At 35.7% G+C, this 23,038-nt stretch overlaps 1 protein-coding gene across 1 annotated transcript in view; it reads left to right on the top strand.

Annotated features, from left to right (window-relative positions):
• The window catches only part of piezo2a (piezo-type mechanosensitive ion channel component 2a), a 149,335-nt gene that overhangs the window by 8,247 nt on the left and 118,050 nt on the right, over positions 1-23,038 (top strand). Inside the window, exon 2 of the mRNA XM_073864229.1 lies at positions 12,795-12,890. Coding sequence (XP_073720330.1) covers positions 12,795-12,890 — 96 coding nt within the window. The remainder of the gene's footprint in view (positions 1-12,794; positions 12,891-23,038) is intronic.

The raw sequence follows: 23,038 nt of genomic DNA, 5'->3' as shown, positions 1-23,038 counted from the left end.
TAATTGAGAAAATGCTTCAATAAAATGTTGGCATTAATAGCAGATGTTACATTTATTATTTGTAAAAAAAATCTTTATTTAGACTATTCGATTAATCGAAAAAATAATCGATAGACTAATCGGTTGAAAAAATAGTCGAAATTTGCAGCTCTAACCTTAACTAAGAATTGTTGATACATCCCTCTATCATCTGTGTGCATGCACGTAAGCGCTGCGACCCTTCGATAGCATTTAGCTTAGCCCCATTCATTTAATGGTACCATTTAGAGATAAAGTTAGAAGTGACCAAACACATCAACGTTTTTCCTATTTAAGACGAGTAGTTATACGAGCAAGTTTGGTGGTACAAAATAAAACGTATCGCTTTTCTAAGCGAATTTAAAAGAGGAACTATATTTTATGGCGTAATAGCACTTTTGGGAGTACTTCGACTCACCTGAAAAGTCCGCTCCCCTTCTCCCTCTCATAATGCGCCGAGTCGAAGTACTCCCAAAAGCGCTATTACGCCATAAAATATAGTTCCTCTTTTGAATCCGCTTGGAAGGGCGCTGCGTTTTATTTTGTACCACCAGGCTTGCTCGTATAACTACTCGTCTGCATCCTTTATATCTCTGAAGAGTCTTTAGTTTAATCAGATTTATAAAAGAAAAATTAGCTTTACCGAATCTTTCCGATAACGTACGAAAAAATGAAGAAGGAGGAGTTACTACCGCGGGAGGAGCGAGTACGAGTCATGCAACACTAGACAACACTGTTAAACTTATGATTCACTACATGTTCGTGTCATTTATATAATATGCAAGGGCCTATTTCCAACATTAGACAGAAGTCTTACTTACCGCATGCAACTCATGACCTGGTTGGGACTTTTCAATGAAATCCAGTGCAGCAAACACACATGCAAAACTCCGCTGCTACCCCGGATAATAAACTATATTCATTGTTTTCATAAGGCTGACTTTCTTCTCCCTACATCCAAAAACACACTTCTTCATTCGTGCCATTGTTGAGTTTTGAAATTAAACGAAGATGTCGCGTGATGTGATGTTTATAAGTTCTAGCGTCTCCCACTGATTGACGGGTGAGCGGGGTTTTCCGCGGGAAGTGCCCATAAAAAGAAGTGATACATATAGAAAACCCCTGAAATGTCAGCCCGAAATCGAAAAAAACTTTCAGAAACTTGTAGGAACCCCGGCGAAGTGCATTCTGCACAGAAATACTCTGTAAGGGGCCAGTCACACCAAAAGCACTTTAAACGCTTGCAGACGCAAGGCGCGACGCACTGCCTTCTTTAAAAAAAGAGCAGTGCGACGCGGCTTTTCATATTGCTAAGCAACCACCGAGTCAGCTGTCTTGTCAATCAAATATTGAAGCGTGAGCGCTCTTTTGCTGTTAACTGTCATATTAGCAGAAATTTTTAAAAGAGGACGCTTGCTCTGACCTTGTTTGAGGGTGAGAGGTGCACAAATACGCAGGAGAGAGTGAGCGAGTGGAGTCCGGTTCTTCAAAGCAACTGTAAACTTCACTCACCACAACGTAAGGCCCGCCTCTCCCCTCATTCGATTGGACAATTCAAAGACGCGAATGACGTCGGGCGCTTCTCCGCTCTCAGCGCTCCTTCAAAAACGCGTGTGCAGCAGGCGGCAAAAAACCGCAAGACGCTCGGTTCGCATAAACAGCGCGCAAACGCGCCCTGCCCATAGAATATCATTCAAAAAAGGCGCCTGCAACTGCCATAAACGCTTTTGGTGTGACTGGCCCCTAACACGCCCATCTGCTTTTTTGACACTTTGCCTACGTTTAGCATGAGGAAACAACTCTATAACTGTGTTAATAAGTCAGAATGCTTAAAATACCATTGAACCACCACTTTAAGCTCAAAATACCATATAGATAATTTATTATAACATGTTAAAATTGCTCTCTTTATAGGTGTGAGCAAAAATGTGCCATTTTGGGTGTGTCCATTTAAAAGCAAATGAGCTGATATCTGCACTAAATGACAGTGCTGTGGTTGGATAATGCAGGTTAAGGAGCGGTATTATCCCCTTCTGACATCACATGGGGAGTCAAATTTCAATGACCTATTTTTTCACATGCTTGCAGAGAATGGTTTACCAAAACTAAGTTACTGGGTTGATATTTTTCACATTTATAAGTTGATAGAAGCACTTGGGACCCAGTTATAACACCTAAATATGGAAAAAGTCAGATTTTTATGATATGTCCCATTTAACTGCTAAAAATGTACTTTTTTATTACATTTTATTTTAAATTTTAAGTTATCCAAGAAAAACAGACCTAATACCAATGACTCATAATGCACTTATGGGTGTGTCTTATTTTTCATCCAATGAAATGCTTAATGAGTACGCCAACTCTCCCAATACTGCCGACTAGCAGTAGCAAGTAAATCATGGCTCATGACTGTAATGTAAATAATAGTTATTTTAAAAAAGGCCTTTGATACATCCCGCATGTTCCTGTTTTAATAAGATATGTGCTAACACAGTGCTAGTTAATCTGTTGAATGGAGTTATCTTGTCATTATCTTGTAAAATACTGTATGTTCAGACAAAGATAATCACATCCTTACGTCTTTGGCACCAAACCCCATCAGATATTTAGGGGGAATCAATTACATTTAAATTAGGGGATAATTCAAAGTCTAAATGTTTAAATATTACCGTTTTCATACTGTAGTGTAGTTTGCTCAATTGTTATCATTAAACCCAAATGAATCTGTTATTTTTTATGCTCACATTCTTATTACGGTTTCTCATAAATGTGATGATTCAGTCTATTCAGAGACGCTTTTTGTTCTGTTCTGAGTCATATGCAGTGTATTCAATATCACAAACAAGATCAGTCCTGCATTGACATTGGCTATATACAGTATATTCTACTTTAGAAGACTTTTAATTCAACTTCCAGGTTAAATATAAAGTAATCTGTCCTTAAGATACATTTGATCAGTTCGTGTGATTCCTTCAGGATTCAAACCCATGACCTAGGCATTGCTAGCCCCATATGCATATTAGAAAGAGAGTTTGAAGACCGGGCTGGGATTAGCTGTATCTTAAACTTTTGTGGTTGTGTAAACAAGGCAGAGAAAGAGAGAGAGAGAGAGAGAGAGAGAGAGAGAGAGAGAGACACAGAGAGAGAGAGAGAGAGAGAGAGAGAGAGAGAGAGAGAGAGAGAGAGATTAATGTAGATTTTGCAAGGGAACATGGTTTTGATACACACACATATTTTTTCTGCCTGTGGTTTCTGTTTTCTCAAACTCTCATAAATTCCCCATGAAGCATCAATGAACTGACACATTTATGTTTGACATTAATGTTCAGTTCTTATATAAAATGTGGTATTTTGGGGTATTTTTAATGTTTTTGGGTATATTTTGGTATCATTTCAATGTCAATGTTATTTAGGTTGGGTGTAAAGGTTCTTGCCAGGAATGTTGGGAACCTGTAGTTCCCGCAGCTAACCACATACATAATAAATTGCCTTCGGGTCAAAATGTATTCATATTTTCATTGACTATGCTTAACGTAAGAAAACTGCCTCTTGTGAAAAAACAATACAGTGTAACACTTTACATTAAGCCTCTAAACATAATGCTTTATAAAGGTTTATCACATGCATTATCTAGATAATTTATCTATTTTTTGTGTGTTTTTTTTATAAATGATTGAAACCACAGATATATGATACATATATCCAGGCTCATAATCTAATAATAATAGGAGCGTTAAAGTTTAATTTTACATTCTTTCAATCTTTGACATGACTTTACTCAGTCAATATTAAATATGTCAAGGTTATTTTTCACTGAATGTTCTTTACATTATGTAGGATGATTTCATGTAAAAAAAAAAAACAGTTAATAGCTGGGTATTTACAGACTAGGCTATAAAATCTCAATTTTGTTTTTTTGTTTTTTAGTACATGTGTGTTAGTACAGACTGCACCTCCTCTAGAGGTCATGGGGGCTAGGACAAAATCATAATGGTGGGCCCCAGATAATTAGCAGATGTGTTAAGTGGATCCTTAACAACACAGCGCCTGGGACAGCATTCTGGTTTGTCTCCCCCTTGGCCTCATGTCTGGATTGACAGATAGTGTGCGATATCAAATCGTGTGTATTCCCTAGTTGTTAAATATACTTTATGCATTTATATTTTGCAATGCAGCCTTTGGGCCCTATTTTAACGATCTAAGCGCATTGTCTAAAGCGCACAACGCACGGTCTAAATGAGCGTGTCCGATTCTACTTTTGCTAATTTAAAGATGGGAAAAATTGTTTGTGAGCTGAGCGCATGGTCGAAAAGGGTTGTTCATATCCTCCTGTTTTGGGCTTAACATGCAATAAACCAATGAGAACCTTATCTCTCATCCCCTTTAAAAGCCAGTTGCGCTGGCGCCATGTCTAATCCCAGATGACGGACTTTGTAAACTGATTAAAACCTTTAAAAGCCGTTTTCTTTCAGTCACAGAAGTAAAAATAGCAGCTTTTTAATCACTGTCAATGTATTGATATCCTACATAATCATTGTAATCTCAAAAAAAAGCAAATAGGCAAGAAAAGGTTTGTACTGTAAAAATACAAACAAGAGATAAAGGATTTGGAAACGTGCGGAGAACCGAAGCGTTTTAGCACTTGGACAGCGCCATGCAATTTTTAAAAAGCATTACTTAAAATGTTTCTTATCTCATCCAACAGGTACAGAGTCATCATTTACAATAAATCCGTAGGGTAGCATTTAAAAAACATTTAGAAATAGATGCATTTGTTTAAAGCAAAGCATTAATTTACTTACCGGGCTACAGGTGAAGCAGCTCTTTATGCCTTCTAACGTCTCATAATCGGTCCTCATTTATGTCCAAGAGACTCAATGATAATCTTTTACATTTCAATCCTTTAATTTTTCATATTTAAAAGCGTTTTTGTGCTGCTGCGCATGCGCATTCATGTATGTGATAAGCAAACCCGTGTTGTCGTCCCGTTTATAGGCGAATATTACTAACACGCTCATTAAATAACAAAAAACATATTGCGCCATTGACTTTAGACTTTAGACCAGGTTTTTGTTGATCAATGGCGTAGTCTATTTTAGTTGCCTAAAAATAGCAATGCGCCAACAATGTGCCTGAACACACCTAGTTTTCAGACCGGAACGCCCATGGGCGCAAAATTGGGCGCAAATGCATTTGCTCTTTAAACAAGGTAGTCGCTAAACGTGAAAATGATAATTGTGCCTGGTTGAAACTAGCAAAAGATACTTGCGTCGCGCATTGCGCTGCATTGCGCTGGGTGTATGATAGAGCCTTTTATATGTGGAGAAACCAATAAAAAATATTGATGTCTAGTCTGGCATCTTGTGCATCACTTTGGTCAACTTTGAAATGTGCTAAATAAATAAACACTGTATTGTATTGAGTGTATCCAAATTAAAGAACATTCCCTGTCTTAATACATTAGCCCATTTCAATAGATTGATATGTTTAATAACTGCAAACACAATTGTTCACAAGATATACTGTAGAATAAGGTAGGATACACACATACAGTCTATAAAGTAAAGTGATTGTAAACAATAAACCGTAGAAGTGAAGTGACTCCTGATATTTGCCTCCTACACAAACCCTAGTGACAGTAAGATCTAAAGATCGATGTTATGCTGGGCATAGGCCTAGACCCCATTATCAAATGGTTAGTGGTTTGTCTGCCGTTTTGGATATTTTCATTGCTGGCTTTAAGCTTGGCTGAGTGACTCATTAAATCAAAGGTCTTAGTGGTCCGTCTGTCTGCCAGAGGGGTTTGAGATTTTCTCAAACATTGTTTAAACACAGAAGCCCACAGCACACAAGGGCCACGGCCAGTGAGAAAGCGCCCAGGCTACTCTGACTCACACACATAAACTAAAGGGCACCATTGAGCAACCGAAATGCAACACATGCCCCCCAACAAAAAACCTTGTGAGGACCGAAAATTTGCCTGCTGGCTTTGAACATGTTTGCAACACTACGTTTAAACATATTTGACATTCAAAACATTTGATACGCTTTCATTTTTTGATGTTTTTTCCTGCTAATTAGACAAATTTGGAGCATTTAAAATCAATTGCACATGTTTGTCAAAATGACTCACTCGCATCTTAGTCACTGCGATATTTTCCCAGATTAACTTTTCTGTGTTTATTTTAAACCCTAACATGCTGTTTGTAAAGTTGCCATGCTGTCTAAATAGTCGTATGTTGTGTAACGTCTGCGATACATAAGACATGACAGAAAAAAATGTACTACTGTACAAAGGATCCTAATGGATTCTTGTCGGAGACACCTCAACACTAAAATCCAGAGCAAACAACTCTTTTAAAAACTGAATTTAGACATGTTATATTAACAGTTTCAGGTGTCAGTCTTATTTATTGCAAAACTTTACAGGAAGATTAACGTATTGTTTACACTACTATTTGCTTTACCTGCAGGTGTTGGTTTGTCGTTCGCATATAAATTACGAGGTTGTTAAACTAACAAGACGAGCGCACTTGGAGAAAAACAATAGCGCTTGATTAGAGGCGTTTGTTTGAAAAGCAATTTATGAAAGTAACGTGGCGTTTATTTGAAATCCTGTCAAAACAGTGTTTGAAAGCTCACATTGTTTAGACTCGTCTAACTAAACGTGAAAATGATTAAAGTGCTGCTGAGTTTAATGATTTGCAAATATGAACAAAAGTTTCAAAGGAATTTTCCTCTCGCAATGATGACGTTCACGTTTACGGATTGAGCAGACGTGTTTATCCAAAGCAAGTTACGACGTATTTAAAATATACATTTGATTGTCTTGTGCATGATTTTTTTGAAAATGTTGCAAATGTCATAGTTTACCAGCTCAGCTAAAATGTCTTTAATGTTTTTAAAAAACAATGTGTTTACTGTTCAACTGTTGATTTATTACATTACAGTAGGCTACCTACACTGCAAAAAGTGAAAAGTTGGATCAACTTACAAAAATTACTTCACTTGGTAACACCAACTTTTAAAAATACTTTAAGTGAAAAATGTAAGTTGAAAAAAGTATTTTTTTAGTTGATCCATTTTAACTTTTTACAGTGTATGTATTTTTCTCATTGCATGAATTTGAAGTTGTTTGCAATTCTGTCTGTACAACATCTTTGAAGAAAATATATAGGGGAGAGCGGTGCACAACCTAACACTTTTTTGTTTTGGTTTTAAAAAAATATTTGAGTTTGATTAATTATATTTTTACACAAGCAACACACACATCTATGCTACAAATGAACATTTGAAGTTTGTTTCTAGTACTTATCATTCTTGGACAATTACACCAAACGTGACAGAAGTGCAAACATTACAACTTATCCCATAGGTGGGGTTCATTTTAACAGGCAGGGGGTTAGTTGTAACACTTGCTAAAAATTAAGTTTTGCAGGCAAATATTTCAATACTATTTTGTCTATATACTTGAAGTGGATACTGTTTATATATCTGTCTATAATAGACTCATCCCTTTTCTAACAATAGTTCAATTATAAATGGATACAAATGTCTAAATATGTGAGAAAAAGCAGCACAATTATGACAAAAAAATTTTTATACGTGACCCAGTCTATAAAAACCATACTAAGTCTCAAAATAAAATTATGAGATAATGAGCATCAAAGTCTAATTTTAGCCATTCATTTCATTATGATTTCAATCTTTGACGTGACCTTATTCAATCAATATTAAAGATATGAACAAAAGTACATTTGACACACGATTTTTAATAAGACAGGCACCTTTATTTTGTTGGCAGCCAGTAATAATTTGTGTGTAGTCTATTTAAAACAACGGTAAGGATTACGCTAACATTAGCTGTTTTAATATCATAAGTGCTGAGGGATTAGTTGTAACACAGCGTTACAATTAACCTCGCTGGGCCAAAATATTTTCAAGCCCACCAAAAAAGTTGCTAAAGCTGCAGTGCAGACATCTTTCAAAACGATGCTTTGTTTTAGTTAACAAGACACTGATTAATATGACATAACATTGGATTTGGTATCTTACACACCCAACTCAGAAACCGAAAAAAAAAAAACATTAAAAAATGTACTTACATACCACCAAAACACTCGTTCATCAATAACTCTCTAAAAAAACATTATACCTTTCAATAAATTTGTGTGAGATCGTCTTTTGGCAGCGTGAAAACAATACGTAAAAAACAAATCGCTCAACCCTGTGCAAGAATGTAAACGGTCCGTGTTACAACCCAGCGTTAGTTTTTGCCCAGCGCACCCCTAGCCCTATTTGTGCATCTGTCCTCTCTGATAATTGATTTAGTCATGTTTGACCTATTTTATGTTTTTGTATAAACTATTTATTTTCTATTTCACAATAGTTTGAAACACTATATTTATTTATCCAAGACTTGTTATTAGTAATATTGTAAAGCCAGTGTAAACAATCCTTGTTTTTTTAGTAGACTGACAGAAGCAAACATTTGCTTGTTTTATTAATCTCCGAGAGCTTGCTAGATAGTTCATACTTTGTTACATTTTTGTCAAACAGCCAATACCATCAGTATGTCCAATTCTCCATTCGTTTATACCCAAACAGTTATCAGGAAAACAGGAAACCCAGCTAACATAACAGCTGTTTACACGTCTCAAATACAAACACTTTCCTAATACCTTTTAAAAACACTTAAACAGAAAGTTTTAAACATCTGTCTACAACAATTATAATCACAGACTCAGTTTTCAGACAACAGTCTTATTCATCGCATTGTTTCAATCTCAGAACGCCCCTGTGAGATGATGAGTAGGTGATGGTCCATAAAAGCGCAAACCCCAAAATATACCCGACCTCAGAGTCCATCCAACAGAAATGTTCACGATAGCTCAAACTTGTATGATGTAGCCCAGAGGTTCTCAAAGTGGGGTCCGGGGAACCCTGGTGGTCCTTAATGCTTAGCCAGGGGGTCCGTGAAATAATTTGTTATACTTTTAAATGATCTTAAAAGCTTTCACAAAATCAGCAGTAGCAAATCTGACATGGTTCTTATATGTAAATACCCCCTTAATAATACAAGGTTATTACAGTATATAAACTATAACTATTGAGTCAATGTAACTTAAACAAAACAACCCTCTTAAAAACTATAAGTTTGAAAAATCTGTTAAAGCACTACAAAACAAGTGAAAAATAAGCTTAGGAATATGCTTAACTTTTTAAATATTAATGGAGAAATTTTTGTCCCCTGTAAGCGGTCACTGGCCGCAAACCGTTTGAGACCCCCGATGTAGCCTATACATGGCTAATGAGTGGCAGTTTTTGCTGCACGGCAATGAAAATAAACCATAGTTCATTTCAGGGGTAGTGTGTTTGTGATGGCCAGCAGCCTATAGGTTTCACTGAATAAGAAGTCTGCTCTATGCTTACACTTTACACTGATGCCAATATGCAGTTGGCATCTGGGGAGTGTTAATGGATGGGTAATCCCGCCTAATACCACAAACATGCTCTCTTCCGAGACTGCGAAATACTCCTATTCAGAATCCCTGCAGTAACACAACGAGACAATGGCCGTTCATTTGGACGCTGCTTTGAAATCTAAAACAGACAAAATATTGTTGTTGATAATCCTCCACCCCGACACATAAAAACATGCAGAGAGGATATTAGCAAAGCCACCAGCAGTCCAACTTCAAGAAAACCCACAAACTTCAGCCAAAACTGCTGGCTCTTATTTCTGTATACAGCTTTATGCTAATGTTCAGAAACTATACTTCTCTTAGCACTATTCATACCACATCTGCAGTGGTTTGTATATTGATAGGAGTTTCTGTAAAGTTCAGTTTGAGCCAACAATAAAACTTTGTTAAGATCATATTTTGCACAAAAACAAGATAAAGATATGAGGAATTAGTTTTTCCTTTATAAAAATGAAACACGTTTTTGACTATTAAAGTCACAATAAAAATGAAATTAACAATTTAAATTTCTGGGGAATAATGTGGTACTTTTTTTTACAAATTACTTACCTGTGAGCTTCATTATTTTTTTAAAAAATGAATCTTATCCCCTCCTTGAAACAATCTCTCTTTACTTTAGATCTCTTGGAAAAGATTGCAGTGATTAGCAAATTAACATAATGACCCAACTTCTAAGATCCAATCAATTATCGATGGACAAATGAATTTCACTCGGATATACGTCACGGCAGGGAAAATAAGACAATCGCTACTTCTGTTTCATTGTGACTTTACGATTTTCACAAAAGCAAATCACAATACAACAATGAATAAATAAAAATAAATAAATAAATATGTTTTTTATTACTGTAATACAATTGTTTAAATACATTTTGTATATTAAAAGTATTTACACAACATAGTACTATACAGCCTTTGATTAATGGTTACCTTAATTTATTATTATTATTATTATTATTATTATTATTATTATTATTATTATTATTATTATTATTATTATTAATATTTGTATGTATTACAGTAATATACTAAATAACACATTATTATATTACTGTAATGTAAGTCTAATGAGAACATTATTAAAGAGGACATATCATTAAAATCTGACTTTTTCTATGTTTAAGCACTAAAATCGCATCCCCAGTGCTTCTATCAACCTAGAAAATGTGAAAAAGATCAACCCAGTAACTTAGGTTTGGTAAACCATTTTCTGCAAGCATGTGGAAATAATAGGTCATTGAAATTTGGCTCCCCTTGTGATGTCAGAAGGGGATAATACCGCCTCTTAATCTGCACTATCTAACCACGGCACTGCCATTTAGTGCAGAGATCAGCTCATTTGCATATAAAAGGACACACCTAAAACGCCACATTTTAGCTCACACCTACAAAGTGTCAATTTAAACATGTTATAATAAATTATCTATATTATATTTTGAGCTAAAACTTCAAATTCATACTCTGCGGAGACCAAACGATTTATTTGACATCTTAAAAAGTCTTGTGAAATGTCCCATTTAAATAATGGGAATAAAAAAATAAAAAATAAATCAACTGTCCAGATGGATTACAATAATAGGAAATGAATGAAAGTGTGCTTAACTGTCATAAAAAATATCTCAAAGATCCTAAAATGGGCAGTGTTTTTATATTATATAAGTAATCTGTATTTTTTTAACCACAAGTTTCACACAGTTTTGTGATTTATTTAGTGTTTTGGAGAAGCGTTATGAATCTCTTTGCACCTTCAAAATAACCTTAAATCTCTTGCTGTAGTTTATGATGCTGGAGTTGTTGATGCTGCATTTTACTTGTGGTCAGGTTTAGTCCACATGGGAATATAGAGGAGGCCGCCCTGCACAGTTAAAACATGTTTGATTTCCAGATTTGGAAATGCCAGGATGTGGCTTCAAATGAGACAAACCGAAGCAAATCTTTCTTCCCGAAATCTTTTTGCACAATTTGTCAGGGAAAACAAGATTTACGTCTTCATCCTTGATGCTACACAATGCACGCAACTTCTTTAAAGAGACTAAAGCAATCGTGCATAAAAAGACAATCATAGACCGGTGCGGTCAAGGGAACCAAAGCGTCCAACTTTTGGTCTGGGTTAAAGTCTGCTTTTGCGGGCAGAGGATCAGGATGTGCTGCCGTGGGGTTAGCTTCCTCACAGGGTCTAAAGAAAGCTACGTTTTGTTACCTTAAGATGAATTAAATGTTTTTACAGTACGTGCCAGGTTTACATGAATAATAAGACTTTGTCGGTCAACTTAATAATAACAAAAATTGTTTGCAGTGGTTTCTGAAATGACTGAAGGTTTCCCAGCACTATAATTTAACCATAATCTGAAGTTAAATCCTCTCATACAGCCGTATACTTCAATGTTTAATGGAATGAAGGTGTCACTTAGGTTTGTTCATCTCTGTATAAACCCTTAATGCTGTCCATTAAGCTAATTTGACATTGGACAACTGTCCATCTTTTTGGTGGAAGTCAATTCACATAGGAATCTCAGCTAAGTTTGTGTTTAAATATTTTTTTTCTGCGTAATTTGTTTCATGATAAGTGATGTTATGTTTATGTTGCTTTATGTGCCTATTTTATTATCCTTTACAGTCACATTTATATTTTTTATACTAAATGTCGCTTTTAAAAATATGTGTCCAATATTTAGAGGCCGTTGCTTGTGATCAATGACAAAATGAATGATTTCCATATAACACAAGCATTTACAACTTACCAATATGAATTTTGCCTCAGGAGGGTGTTAAAATGTACAGCACTCCTATATTTCACTCACGCGAGAATAAAGAGCGGCCGCTTCACTTAAAATTAAAATCAAATGACATATAATGAGACATTTTCAGCTGGCTGAAGAATGAAAGACCCGCAGGTATAAGTTTGTAGAGGTCATTGATTGATGGGTGCCTGGGAAAAATGCCAGACTAAAATTGCATCAATCATGATTATATTAACATGAACTGTGCAGTTTTCAGCACGGGCTGTGAAAGAGAAATGTGATATTCGGGACTGACATAGCCACGGGGATGTAGATCTGTGGGAAACGGAGTGTAACGTGTTTGGATTAGAGAGTTGGTGATAGCAAAACATTTTGCATTTATTTGCACTCATATACAACCAAAAGCCTTAGGGAGTTTACTCATGCATGAACATTTTCATGGTGTTTTACTGCAAACCCTCTTATTAAAGACTTATTGCAAACGATTTTATAAATAATCCTGCTCATTTATTTCCATTTCACATTTTTGATCTGTTTATTATTTCCACAGCATGTCTGTTCCGCTACAACTGGCTGTCTTTTGTCTACCTCATCTATCTTTTACTCATCCCGCTGTTTGCCGAACCGACAAAGACAGCAATGCAAGGTGAGTGTTTAATATTGATAAAAAACATAGAAATTACAGTGTTCCTTGCAGCTGGTTGCCGGTAATTTACCGCAGATTTAAATTTATGTTATTTACTGGCAACATTAAATGAACATTAAACATGTACAAGTCTTTGTCTTTACAGAGTAAAACTAAAATAACAGCATCAAGCAAAGCATTCTGGGAAACAAATCTGAAGCAAAAAACAGAAAAAGGTTGATGAGGATCTCTGGTTCCCAAAATGCTTTGCATGAGGCTGTTATTGTATAGTTTTATTCTGTAAAGATAAAGACTTGTTCATATTTAAAATGTATTTAACTTTGAATAAACATTTGCCAGTAAATAACATCAATTTAAATCTACGGTAAGTTACCGCAACCAGCTGCAAGTAACACTGTAATTTCTACTGAATTTTTTTTTACAGTACTTACAGTAATTTTTCAGTTTAAATTCAGCCTAGAGCAAACATTTCCCATGTGATAACTTGCATTCCACATTTTATGAGCTGCACTTTGGATGTTAAAGGTTAGGTGGATCATTTCTGTGCCACTAGTGGCACCAATTGGAATAGCAAAAGTTATTTTAAACCGGTTTGAGAAACAGTTTTGCCATTCATTTTGGTTCAGCCCCATCCTCCTTTGTTTGGCCAAACAGATAACCATGCTTTACACCATAAACTGTAAAACATATGGATGTAGTGTCCGTGACGTCACCCGTAGGTTTGTGAAGAGCTTTTTTGAAGGCAGTAGTTGCCGGAGTCAGCCATCCTTATCTTGGCAGTGCGTCAATGTGCATCACTCGCGGATAAGCGAAAATGGGTAAAGAGGATGGACGTGGGTGAAGCTGAGGTGACTGGTTTCTAAAACCTCGCCCGCCCAGAGCCCGCCTAGCTCTGAAGTGGCAGTTCACCCATCAATCAAATGGCCACGCCCTTAATTTTGCAGAACTTCAAGGCTTAATCACAGTTGTCATGAAGGGCAAAATTAGCTATAAAGCCAAAACCACTTTTTGAACCAAGCTGTAAACATATTTATTTCTGCAGTAAAGTTTGGCATTTTGGCATGTTGGGACTCCCTTTTGGAGCCTGTCTCTAGTGGCCAGTTGATGAATTGCGGTTGTATTCACTTCCGTGTTGGCTTCACAATAGACCCCTTCAAGGTTTGTAAACATTGAATGAATATCGGGTGCGTGCGCAGCATGGGGTCAAACTGTTCAAACCATCCTGGCTTTGTAATTTAATCTAACAGGGCTGAAAAATGATGACTTACCTCAAATGAAGTGAGCACCACAAACACAAGCCTCTTTGATCTTTGCATTGTTCCAGTCTGCACGTTAATTGCTTGCAGCCGCAGATGTTGTATTTTTTTGAGATTCTGCATGAATCGCGAAAAATTAACGGAAGACCTGGTGCGATTTTCACAACCCACGACGTAAGTAGGCATTTATGACGATACCGAAAAATACGCAACTCAATCTGCTGTAATGACTTTTCTGACCCCGACATGCGCAGTGGGAACCGCCTGGAACGTGAACCGTGAAGGGGTCTATAGACTGGAAGGTTGGCCCTTGCTTTACCCTCATGCCATTGGAATCAGAAATAGATATATTAAACCATTGCATAACATTTTAAATAAAAATTTTAAATAAAAGTAAAATAAAATAAAATGTATGTTTTATTTTAGAGTTTAATAATTAATTATGTCAGAAGTCATGGGGACACAGTAATTTCTTTTCCTGAGACTTGATATTACATCACATGTATGCATTTGGCAATGCTTTAATACATTCAAGCTATAAATTTTTTTCACTATGTGTATTAACTAGAGCAAAAGAAAGATGCTTATGTGCATTAGACTAAAATAGCTCTAAAAAATGGCACACCTTAGATCAGGGGTCTCCAACCTTTTTATAAGCAAGGGCTACCACAATGTATAAAACAATCTGGAGGGCTACTTTTACTTAAAACTTTTTTGTTTTACTTGTTTATTTTATTTTATTTGACTTGTTTATATGTTTTAGTATTGTTTAAAATTTTAACATACGTAAACCAAGCCAAGCTAATATAAAAAATATGTAATACATAAATATTACAGTTGAGACTTTTAATAGAATGTGCTTTGGCGGGCACCTCACAGACTCTGTGCGGGCTACCTGGTGCCCGCGGGCACCACGTTGGTGACCCCTGCCTTAGAGTATACAATAAAAAATAATGGTGCTTCAAAATAAGCTAAATGGTTCTATAAAGAACCCTAAGTCTAACTAAATATCCTTTCTGTTTAAAAAAAATTTAGTGTCAGATTTCTTCAGATTATAAAAGTGTATAAAATAAATGGTTCTTCTTTGAGGAACCAAAATTGGTTCTTCAGTATCATGGGTGTGAAGAACCTTTTAAGCATTTTATTTATAAATCCAACATTTACCAAGATGTTTAAGTAGGTCAGAGTGATTGTTTACAACTGTAGACACAAGATTGTGTGTCATGAGTAATATATGATGCGTTTGAAAGGAAGTGATTGTGTTTTACACGGTCATGACATCTGCATGTCATTCTGACATGGTCACGACCCGCAATACATCTTTTCATGTCAAGAATAGCAGAGATCTTCATGATTAACTTTCTATATAAAGGTTCATTGTGTGCTTGTCACTAACATATTTCTGTTGAAATGAAACATATGTGGTTCCTCAAAAAAAGCCTAAATGCATTACATTCTAAGGGTCCATATGTTACCATAGCCTATAGCTATGGTTTTAGAAAACTAAAACTGAGTTTCTCAGCGACTGGCAATACCATGTTTACTGAGGGGTTTGGTGAGTGGGAGAAGCTGGAATGCAGTCTCCTCACTTTTCACGGCATTCCTCAATGTGTCATTGGTTCACAAGTTTATCTATTACCTCATTACATTCACCGTATCAGCCTCTAGATTGAGAAGCAGGCCAAAACCTAGATACACTTTCAGCCACACAAGAAGTCAATTCTGCACATAATTTAAACAAAATTTGTTTCAAAGGGTATTTTTTGAAACCGAGATTTATACATCATATAAATAACGAAGAATTATATTAAGCTGAATAAATAAAAAGCTTTCCATTGATGTATGGTTTGTTAGGACAGGACAATATTTGGCCGAGATACAACTATTTGAAAATCTGGAATCTGAGGGTGCAAAAAATCTAAATATTGAGAAAATCGCCTTTAAAGTTGTCCAAATGAAGTCCTTAGCAATCTTAAATATATTTAATATTTTCATGGAACACTTAACATCATTTTGACCCATACAATAAAAAGTTCCCTTTAAAATGAACTCCACATTGCATCAGAGAGCTGACGCTTTGGGAATGCCTACAGCATGACAGAGTCTTAGTATGTATATAAAATTTGACCAGTGGTTGGATGTGACATCATAGACGGAAGCCAGTGAGCATAAATAGCACGAAAAGGAACGCCCACATTATCTGGCATATGCCCAAGCGGGTGTACGGGTACGCCGGAAGTATTGCAAAGGAGACACAGCATCTGGTTCCCTTCTCAGGGAACAGAGGTTACATACGTAACTTGAGACATTTTGTGGTCCAAGGTCAAAAATGACACCTTACTGTTATTAACTTGTGTCAATTTGTTTGTTAAATATAATTAAAACTATTCTTGTATATTACAGTATTATCTTTAGGCTCTTCAGGACGGTAATAACATTCCAGGCGGAGACTAAATGGAGATTCAATAAAGCTTTTTCTTAGAACAATTCCAGAGTATTCTCTCAGGGTTTCAGAAGAGATTTTTAAATATAAATATTTTATGAAAAAATAAAAAAACATTGTCGAAGGAACATCTTTATCCGAAAATATAACAGTAAATAAAACAGGGCCCCATTAAAGACCAGGACAATTTTTTTAAACTTCTCTATTCTTAAACTAACTCTTTAAATGGATTAGATATCCGTTTAACAAATATACTGTACAAACTTTGGCTTTTATGAAATTGTTTTGCATTTACAGGCGCATATCAGTATTTGTCCAATGATATTCCCTTTAGCATGCATGTTGCATGTTACCTAAAGTCACGTAATTTTTTTATTCTTTTTGTGATACTGTCACGAATTTCCGCAGTTTTTCGTGATCGTATCACGAGTTTCTGTTTGTGTGTCGTTGTCACGTATTTGTTACTCAACTGCTTTTACCTATTTTTAAACCACTGTCGCTTCGGTTAAGGGTAAGATTTGGTGTTTGCATTAGGGTGTCACTTTAAGTATTGGTTTATACTTTTTTTTCTGATTCATTTTCTAAATGTAAAACTATTGTCGCCTGGTGTTAGGGTTAGAGTTGGGTTTGGGTAAGGATGTAATTTTATGTAAATCTAACCCTAAATCGAAGCGAAAATTGTAAGAAATTAGGACAAAACAGTTGAGTAACCAATACGTGAGAATGACACATAAACAGAAATTCGTGATACGATCACAAAAAAATGCGGAAATTCGTGAAGGATCACGAAAAAGAATAAAAAAAAATTACATGACAATAGGTACGTAATTTTGTGTGACTGTGCTGCATGTTGCCTCCCACTAAAGGCACCTAAAACACAGAAACATTAAATCAATTGGACAATGTACTCAGATGTTTCTAACCAGGAGAAATCAGTGCCTTTCATGTTAAAAGACATGCAGTCTTTACAATCATAACATAGTTTAATGCCAAAGAGTTTACCCTTAATCCCAGCAGTAGTCTCAGTGGCTCAGATGAGATTTCCCTTCAGTATTCCGAACATGAGAAAGATGAGTAAACATTAAAAATTAGTTCCCACAAAACCCTTCTTCTTTTCAAATTCACATCCTGGGCAAGTTGTCCACCCAAATTACTTGATGAGATCACGTCTAAGTCTGGTTTGATCCCTTTAACATACATAAACAAGCCATAAACAAACACTCTAACTGGAGGCGTGCTGATAATGTTATCGTAATATCTACAATATTTACAGATGTTGCTCATACCTTAATAATCAAAGATGTCATCAAGAGAGATGAGAGATTAATATGAACTTACAGCTCATTTATTACCAGACCAGATGCATGAAGTTTGTTTATATGGAGGGAAGATCTGGAGAACTACCCAAAGAGCGTATGAGCACAATCTGAGCGTTCCTAGACTCTTCTTCCTTTGACACCCGTGTTTGAGGCTTGCACAGACTCGTCCGCTCTGTCTGTCTGGGTTAGGAGATTCCAGCCTTCGGCGATGAAGTTTAACAGCTGTAATTGAGTTGAGTTGATACGGGCTCCTCTGAACCTGAGGACAAGCTGACCCGTATGATTTTAACAGACTCTTTATTGCTTTATTTGTGGTTCTTGCTTGGGCAAGTATTACTATTGTTAGTGTTCATACTTAGTGCTTCCCCCAATACTTTGGTGTGTAACTTGTCTCACATTGCTTGTGAACCAGATATGAATGACACCTAAATTGTGTGGCTTGTTGAGCAGAAATACTGTAGCTTAGTTGAGCATTTCATCATTAGTAGTGCAAAGATGATGGGATTGAGTTTTGATTTATTCAATGAATGCATATTTTATTACATTACATATATTACATACTGTATATACCGAGCCCCTAAGGCAGTGCTTCTCAATTATTTGCTGTCATGCCCCCCCTAGGAAGAAGTAAACATTTTGCGCCACCCCAACTCTCCGCCGCGACTGTAAATAGTATAATTTATCTATAAAATGACACATCTGCAAAACATTGTATCCTTATTAACATTAAAGAAAACACAAAAAAATAAATATTGATCAACTTACAGCAAAGAATAACTTTATTTACATTGTTTTTTAGTCTGTAACAGAAAAGACTTAAAATGCATCAATTTGCCTGAAAAAAATCAACCCTTATTTAAAGTATAATATTTTTTGACCATTTGATACTGAAAAATTTAATTAAATATAATCAATAAATAATATTAAAAACTCAAGCGGCTTATCAGAGTGATTGGGGTGTAATGTCTTTAAGTGAAAAAAAAAAATCTCTTCCTGAAAAAGTATTTTTCCCCAGGGTCTCGCGCACCCCCCCTGGTGTCGCTTCAAGCCCCCCTGGGGGTCCCGCCCCACTATTTGAGAAGCACTGCCCTAAGGTGACATTGGAGTAAAAAAAATCAAAAGTTTAGTAAAACTTTCATCTGCTCACGCGAAACCTTCACTTGCAGAACTTTTTTTTAAAGTTTAGTTTCACTATCGTGTTTAGTTCCACGTGCGTGAAACTATCGCACGCGCACGTGAAACTATCAAGTGTGCACGTGAAAGCGATAGTTTCACGTGTGCATGCGATAGTTTTACGTGCGCATGCGAAACTAAACAGGTTAGTTTCATGTGCGCACGCGATAGTTTCATGTGCGCACGCGATAGTTTCACGTGCGCACACGAAACTAAATTTTATTTAATTTTGCTCCATGTCCCCTTAGGGACTCTGTGCATATATTACACTGCATTTTTGTTATATTTTGCAATACACATAAAGAGTTATAAGGGGTGGGGGGTTAAATTGCTTCTTGGTGTCATTTATGGCACGTTATTGTTATTTTTTTAAATAATATTTCAAATTCATAATATTTTGTAATTGTATATATCAGCACAATTATCTGCAATTATTATTCAATATTGCCTTTGCATAACTGGTAAGATGTGTGCTTGTATTTTCGGTAGTGATCAGACTTAAAAGTGGATAGTGTATATGGATCAAAATGTCAGAGACTTGGGTGGACTCTTTTGAGATGTATGCATAGTGAATTTAAACGTTTTACTGACTATGCATAAGCACAAATTGGATAAACAAAGTTGGAGAAAGTTGCAAACGAATCATTTGAGGCATTACGTTGACACATATGGTGCTCATCTAATGACAGCTTTTTACTGGAAAGTGCAGATATATTACACACGATGCTCAAGCTGTGCTTAAAGATGCTGACGTATGAATGTCAGGAGTTCAGTGTGTTAGCTGACTGCCCGCGGCTGTCCAGATGAAGACATTTCCCGTTTCTACAGCTGTTGTCTTGCACCATCACCTCTTAATGGCACGGCTCATCTCCGGCATGTGACATCATAGTTGTGCTGTTCTGAAATTTAGTTGCCTTCACATTGCTACACATATATCTGTATGGCCTCAGCATACAAGTTTATAAACATTTGACTGGAATGTTTCACATGATCTCTCAGTTTGTATGCAACATTTGACCTATAGTTGGGTGTGAGTTCATAGGCGAAAGTCAGTGAGCATAAATAGGATGAAAAGGAACACCCACTTTATCTGGCATATGCCCAAGTGGGTGTACAGGTACGCCGGAAGTATGGCAAAGGAGACGCAGAGTCTCGTTCCCTTCTCAGGGAACAGAGGTTACATACCTAACCTGGGACGTATTGTGGTCCAGGGTCACAAATGACACCTTCCTAATTAACTTTGTCAATTTCTTTGATCTTTCAGTTTGAAGGTGTATGATTAAATGTTTGACATTATTTTTATAAACAAACATGCCATTAAATTAATTTATTTTAATAGAAAACAAAAATGTTATTTTAAAAATTATTTTTTTTAAAGACTTGGACCAAATAATGAAAAAAGCAGCCAGTAAGAGCCTAAAGGTAAGACTGGAGTTAATACAAATATAATAGTTTTAAATTATTTGAGTTTACTTTTGCTAAAATTTAATAGTGTAGATTTTAAGTCCGAAATCGTTTTATGGAAAGCCTATTTTATTGTTAAAAAAATAAACCACTTAAATTTAACACATTTTTATTTCATTACTGATGAAGATAACAAAACAAAGTTAAATTATTAAAACCAAAAAGTTAAATATATAATAGATGTTTATTAAATAAAGTGAATAAAACATTTTTTATCTTTGATGTGTGGTGGTTAAGTCCCAGACAAAATGTATGTTTAGGAATAAAAAAAAAATCTTGTACTGAGATATTTTACCAAACATCAGTGCCATTGTTTTGTCTCAACATGCACTATTGTGTAGTGAATTTAGTGTATTTATATCACTGTCTTGATGCATTAAATGGCTACTACTAAGGAGGAAGCTTTTCGAGTTTAAAATCGAGAATTCTCCATTCTCGTTATATATTGATTTTATTCTTGAGATTTTACGACTTTATTTTCGCTATATATTAACTTTATTCTCGTTAAATAATGACTTAAATAACAACTTTATTCTCGTTAAATAACTACTTTATTTTCATTAAGTAACGACTTCTCGAAATTATAATTATTCTGACTTTTTTCTCGTTAAATAATGACTTTATTCTCGCATTTTAATGACTTTAATCTCGAGATGGTTTTCTTTTTTTATTTTAGTTTGGCCCCTCTATTCCTCCTTGGTAAAAAAACGACTTAAATGCCCTAATATAACTAAGGCCTAATCCTGGATAAATCTAAACCCTGTCTGGGAAACCGCCAGTCAGTGTTACAAGTTTATAATCTGGAATATTACCACAACTATATCTTGCAACCCTTATTGGTCCAGAAGGACATATTCAAAATACCTTAAACCTGAATGGTGTGGCATTTAGATTCACACTTGTATGTTGAACTGAAAATCTTTTGTCTTTGTTCAGCTTGCGTTCTTGCAGTACATCTGTTTGTTTTGTTTAGACCCTCCACATGAGGGTTGAGTCAGACCCTGCAAATGTACCTCAGCTGGCCCTACGTCATCACAACCAGATGTTACCTATTAATAATAGTGCCTTTACCTCTCCTTAGCCACGATTGTTTAAAGGTGATGATGTAAAACTGGGTATAGATCTCATCGGACAATTACCCAGGGAGACATGAAACCGAAGGTGGATTTTAGGATTCCTTACTGCTTCTTTACCAAATGTCAGACATTTTATTACAGCACTCTTAGTGAACATATTACAATCAGGTCAAGTCGGGATCTTGGAAAGCAGACCCAAGCGGAATCTGAAGACGGACAGTAAAAATGATCAAATATGTCAAGCTAACCTTGAGCTTTTATTGTGAGAGACACATTTTAATGTAATGAGTAACCCCGTGATCCCGCAAAGAAAAGGAGAAATATGAGTTACGTACCGCAGAACGAAGTACAAACAGACAATCTGTGCTCTTGAGGGGATGCAGGAGGTAAGATGGTTTCCTGAGGAAACCTAACTGAATGGAGAGGTCGTCAGAGAGGGACCTCGACCCACCGAAACTCGGCCTTACCTCGCTTCCTCAGGAAGTCGTGTGGCCCATGATTCACAGTTCCTAACAGGGGGCAGTCGTCTTCATTTATTTATTTATTTTGTAAGTCTTTATAAACACCAGGAAATGTAGCTCTTGGAATTAAGTTTGCTTTTAATATACAGAACACGCTAAAAAATGTTGGGTTATTTTAACACACGATTGGGTCAAAATAAATGTAGAAAATGTTTATATTTGACCCAACCATGGGTTGAAACAACCCAGCATTTTGGGCTAAACAATCCAGCATGCCTTAATTTACAGTATAACCCAGCAGTTTTTAGGGAGTTCTTCAATATAGGTCTACTGAGATACATTTACATTAATGCATTTGGTAGATACTTTTATTCAGTGATCATCATTGTTTTTGAGTCTCTTTAATAGAATAGATCCAGAAAATACAGGAAATGTGTATGTAGTATTAAAAACTGTATAAAAATGTAAACTGATGTGTTAAGTTTTTAGGGTAAACTCGCCTTCCATTTGAGCAATTGCAGGAAACTGCAGGATATATTAAACCTAAATAAAATTTTATTTGAAAGAAATTAGTCTTTTTACTTCATTCTGCTCAAAAACGCTCAAGATGTTTTTAGTGCCAAGAGAGGTCACACTAAACACCAACGGTGCCTAAAGACGACATTTAGTCCTGAATTTTTTTTTATTTTTTGTACATATTTCCTTTATTTTCTGTTTGTATCTTAATAAAATAGATTGAAAAATATATGTACTATTTTGCACATGATTTCAAATGACATCATACAAACCAATTTTGTTGTTTTTTCCACATTTAAGGGGAACATTTTCATTACCGCAACGTGTCCATGACTGGATTTGGGTTCTTTGACATGGAAAATTTATAATTAAAAAATCTAAAAAATAAAAAGCTTCAGTGCATGTTATACTATAAACATTTACAGTAAAGAAACATGTGG

The sequence above is a fragment of the Misgurnus anguillicaudatus genome, chromosome 25 (genome assembly GCF_027580225.2).
Source record: "Misgurnus anguillicaudatus chromosome 25, ASM2758022v2, whole genome shotgun sequence".
Classification (NCBI taxonomy): domain Eukaryota; kingdom Metazoa; phylum Chordata; class Actinopteri; order Cypriniformes; family Cobitidae; genus Misgurnus; species Misgurnus anguillicaudatus.
This window is presented reverse-complemented; position numbering and strand designations above follow the sequence as displayed.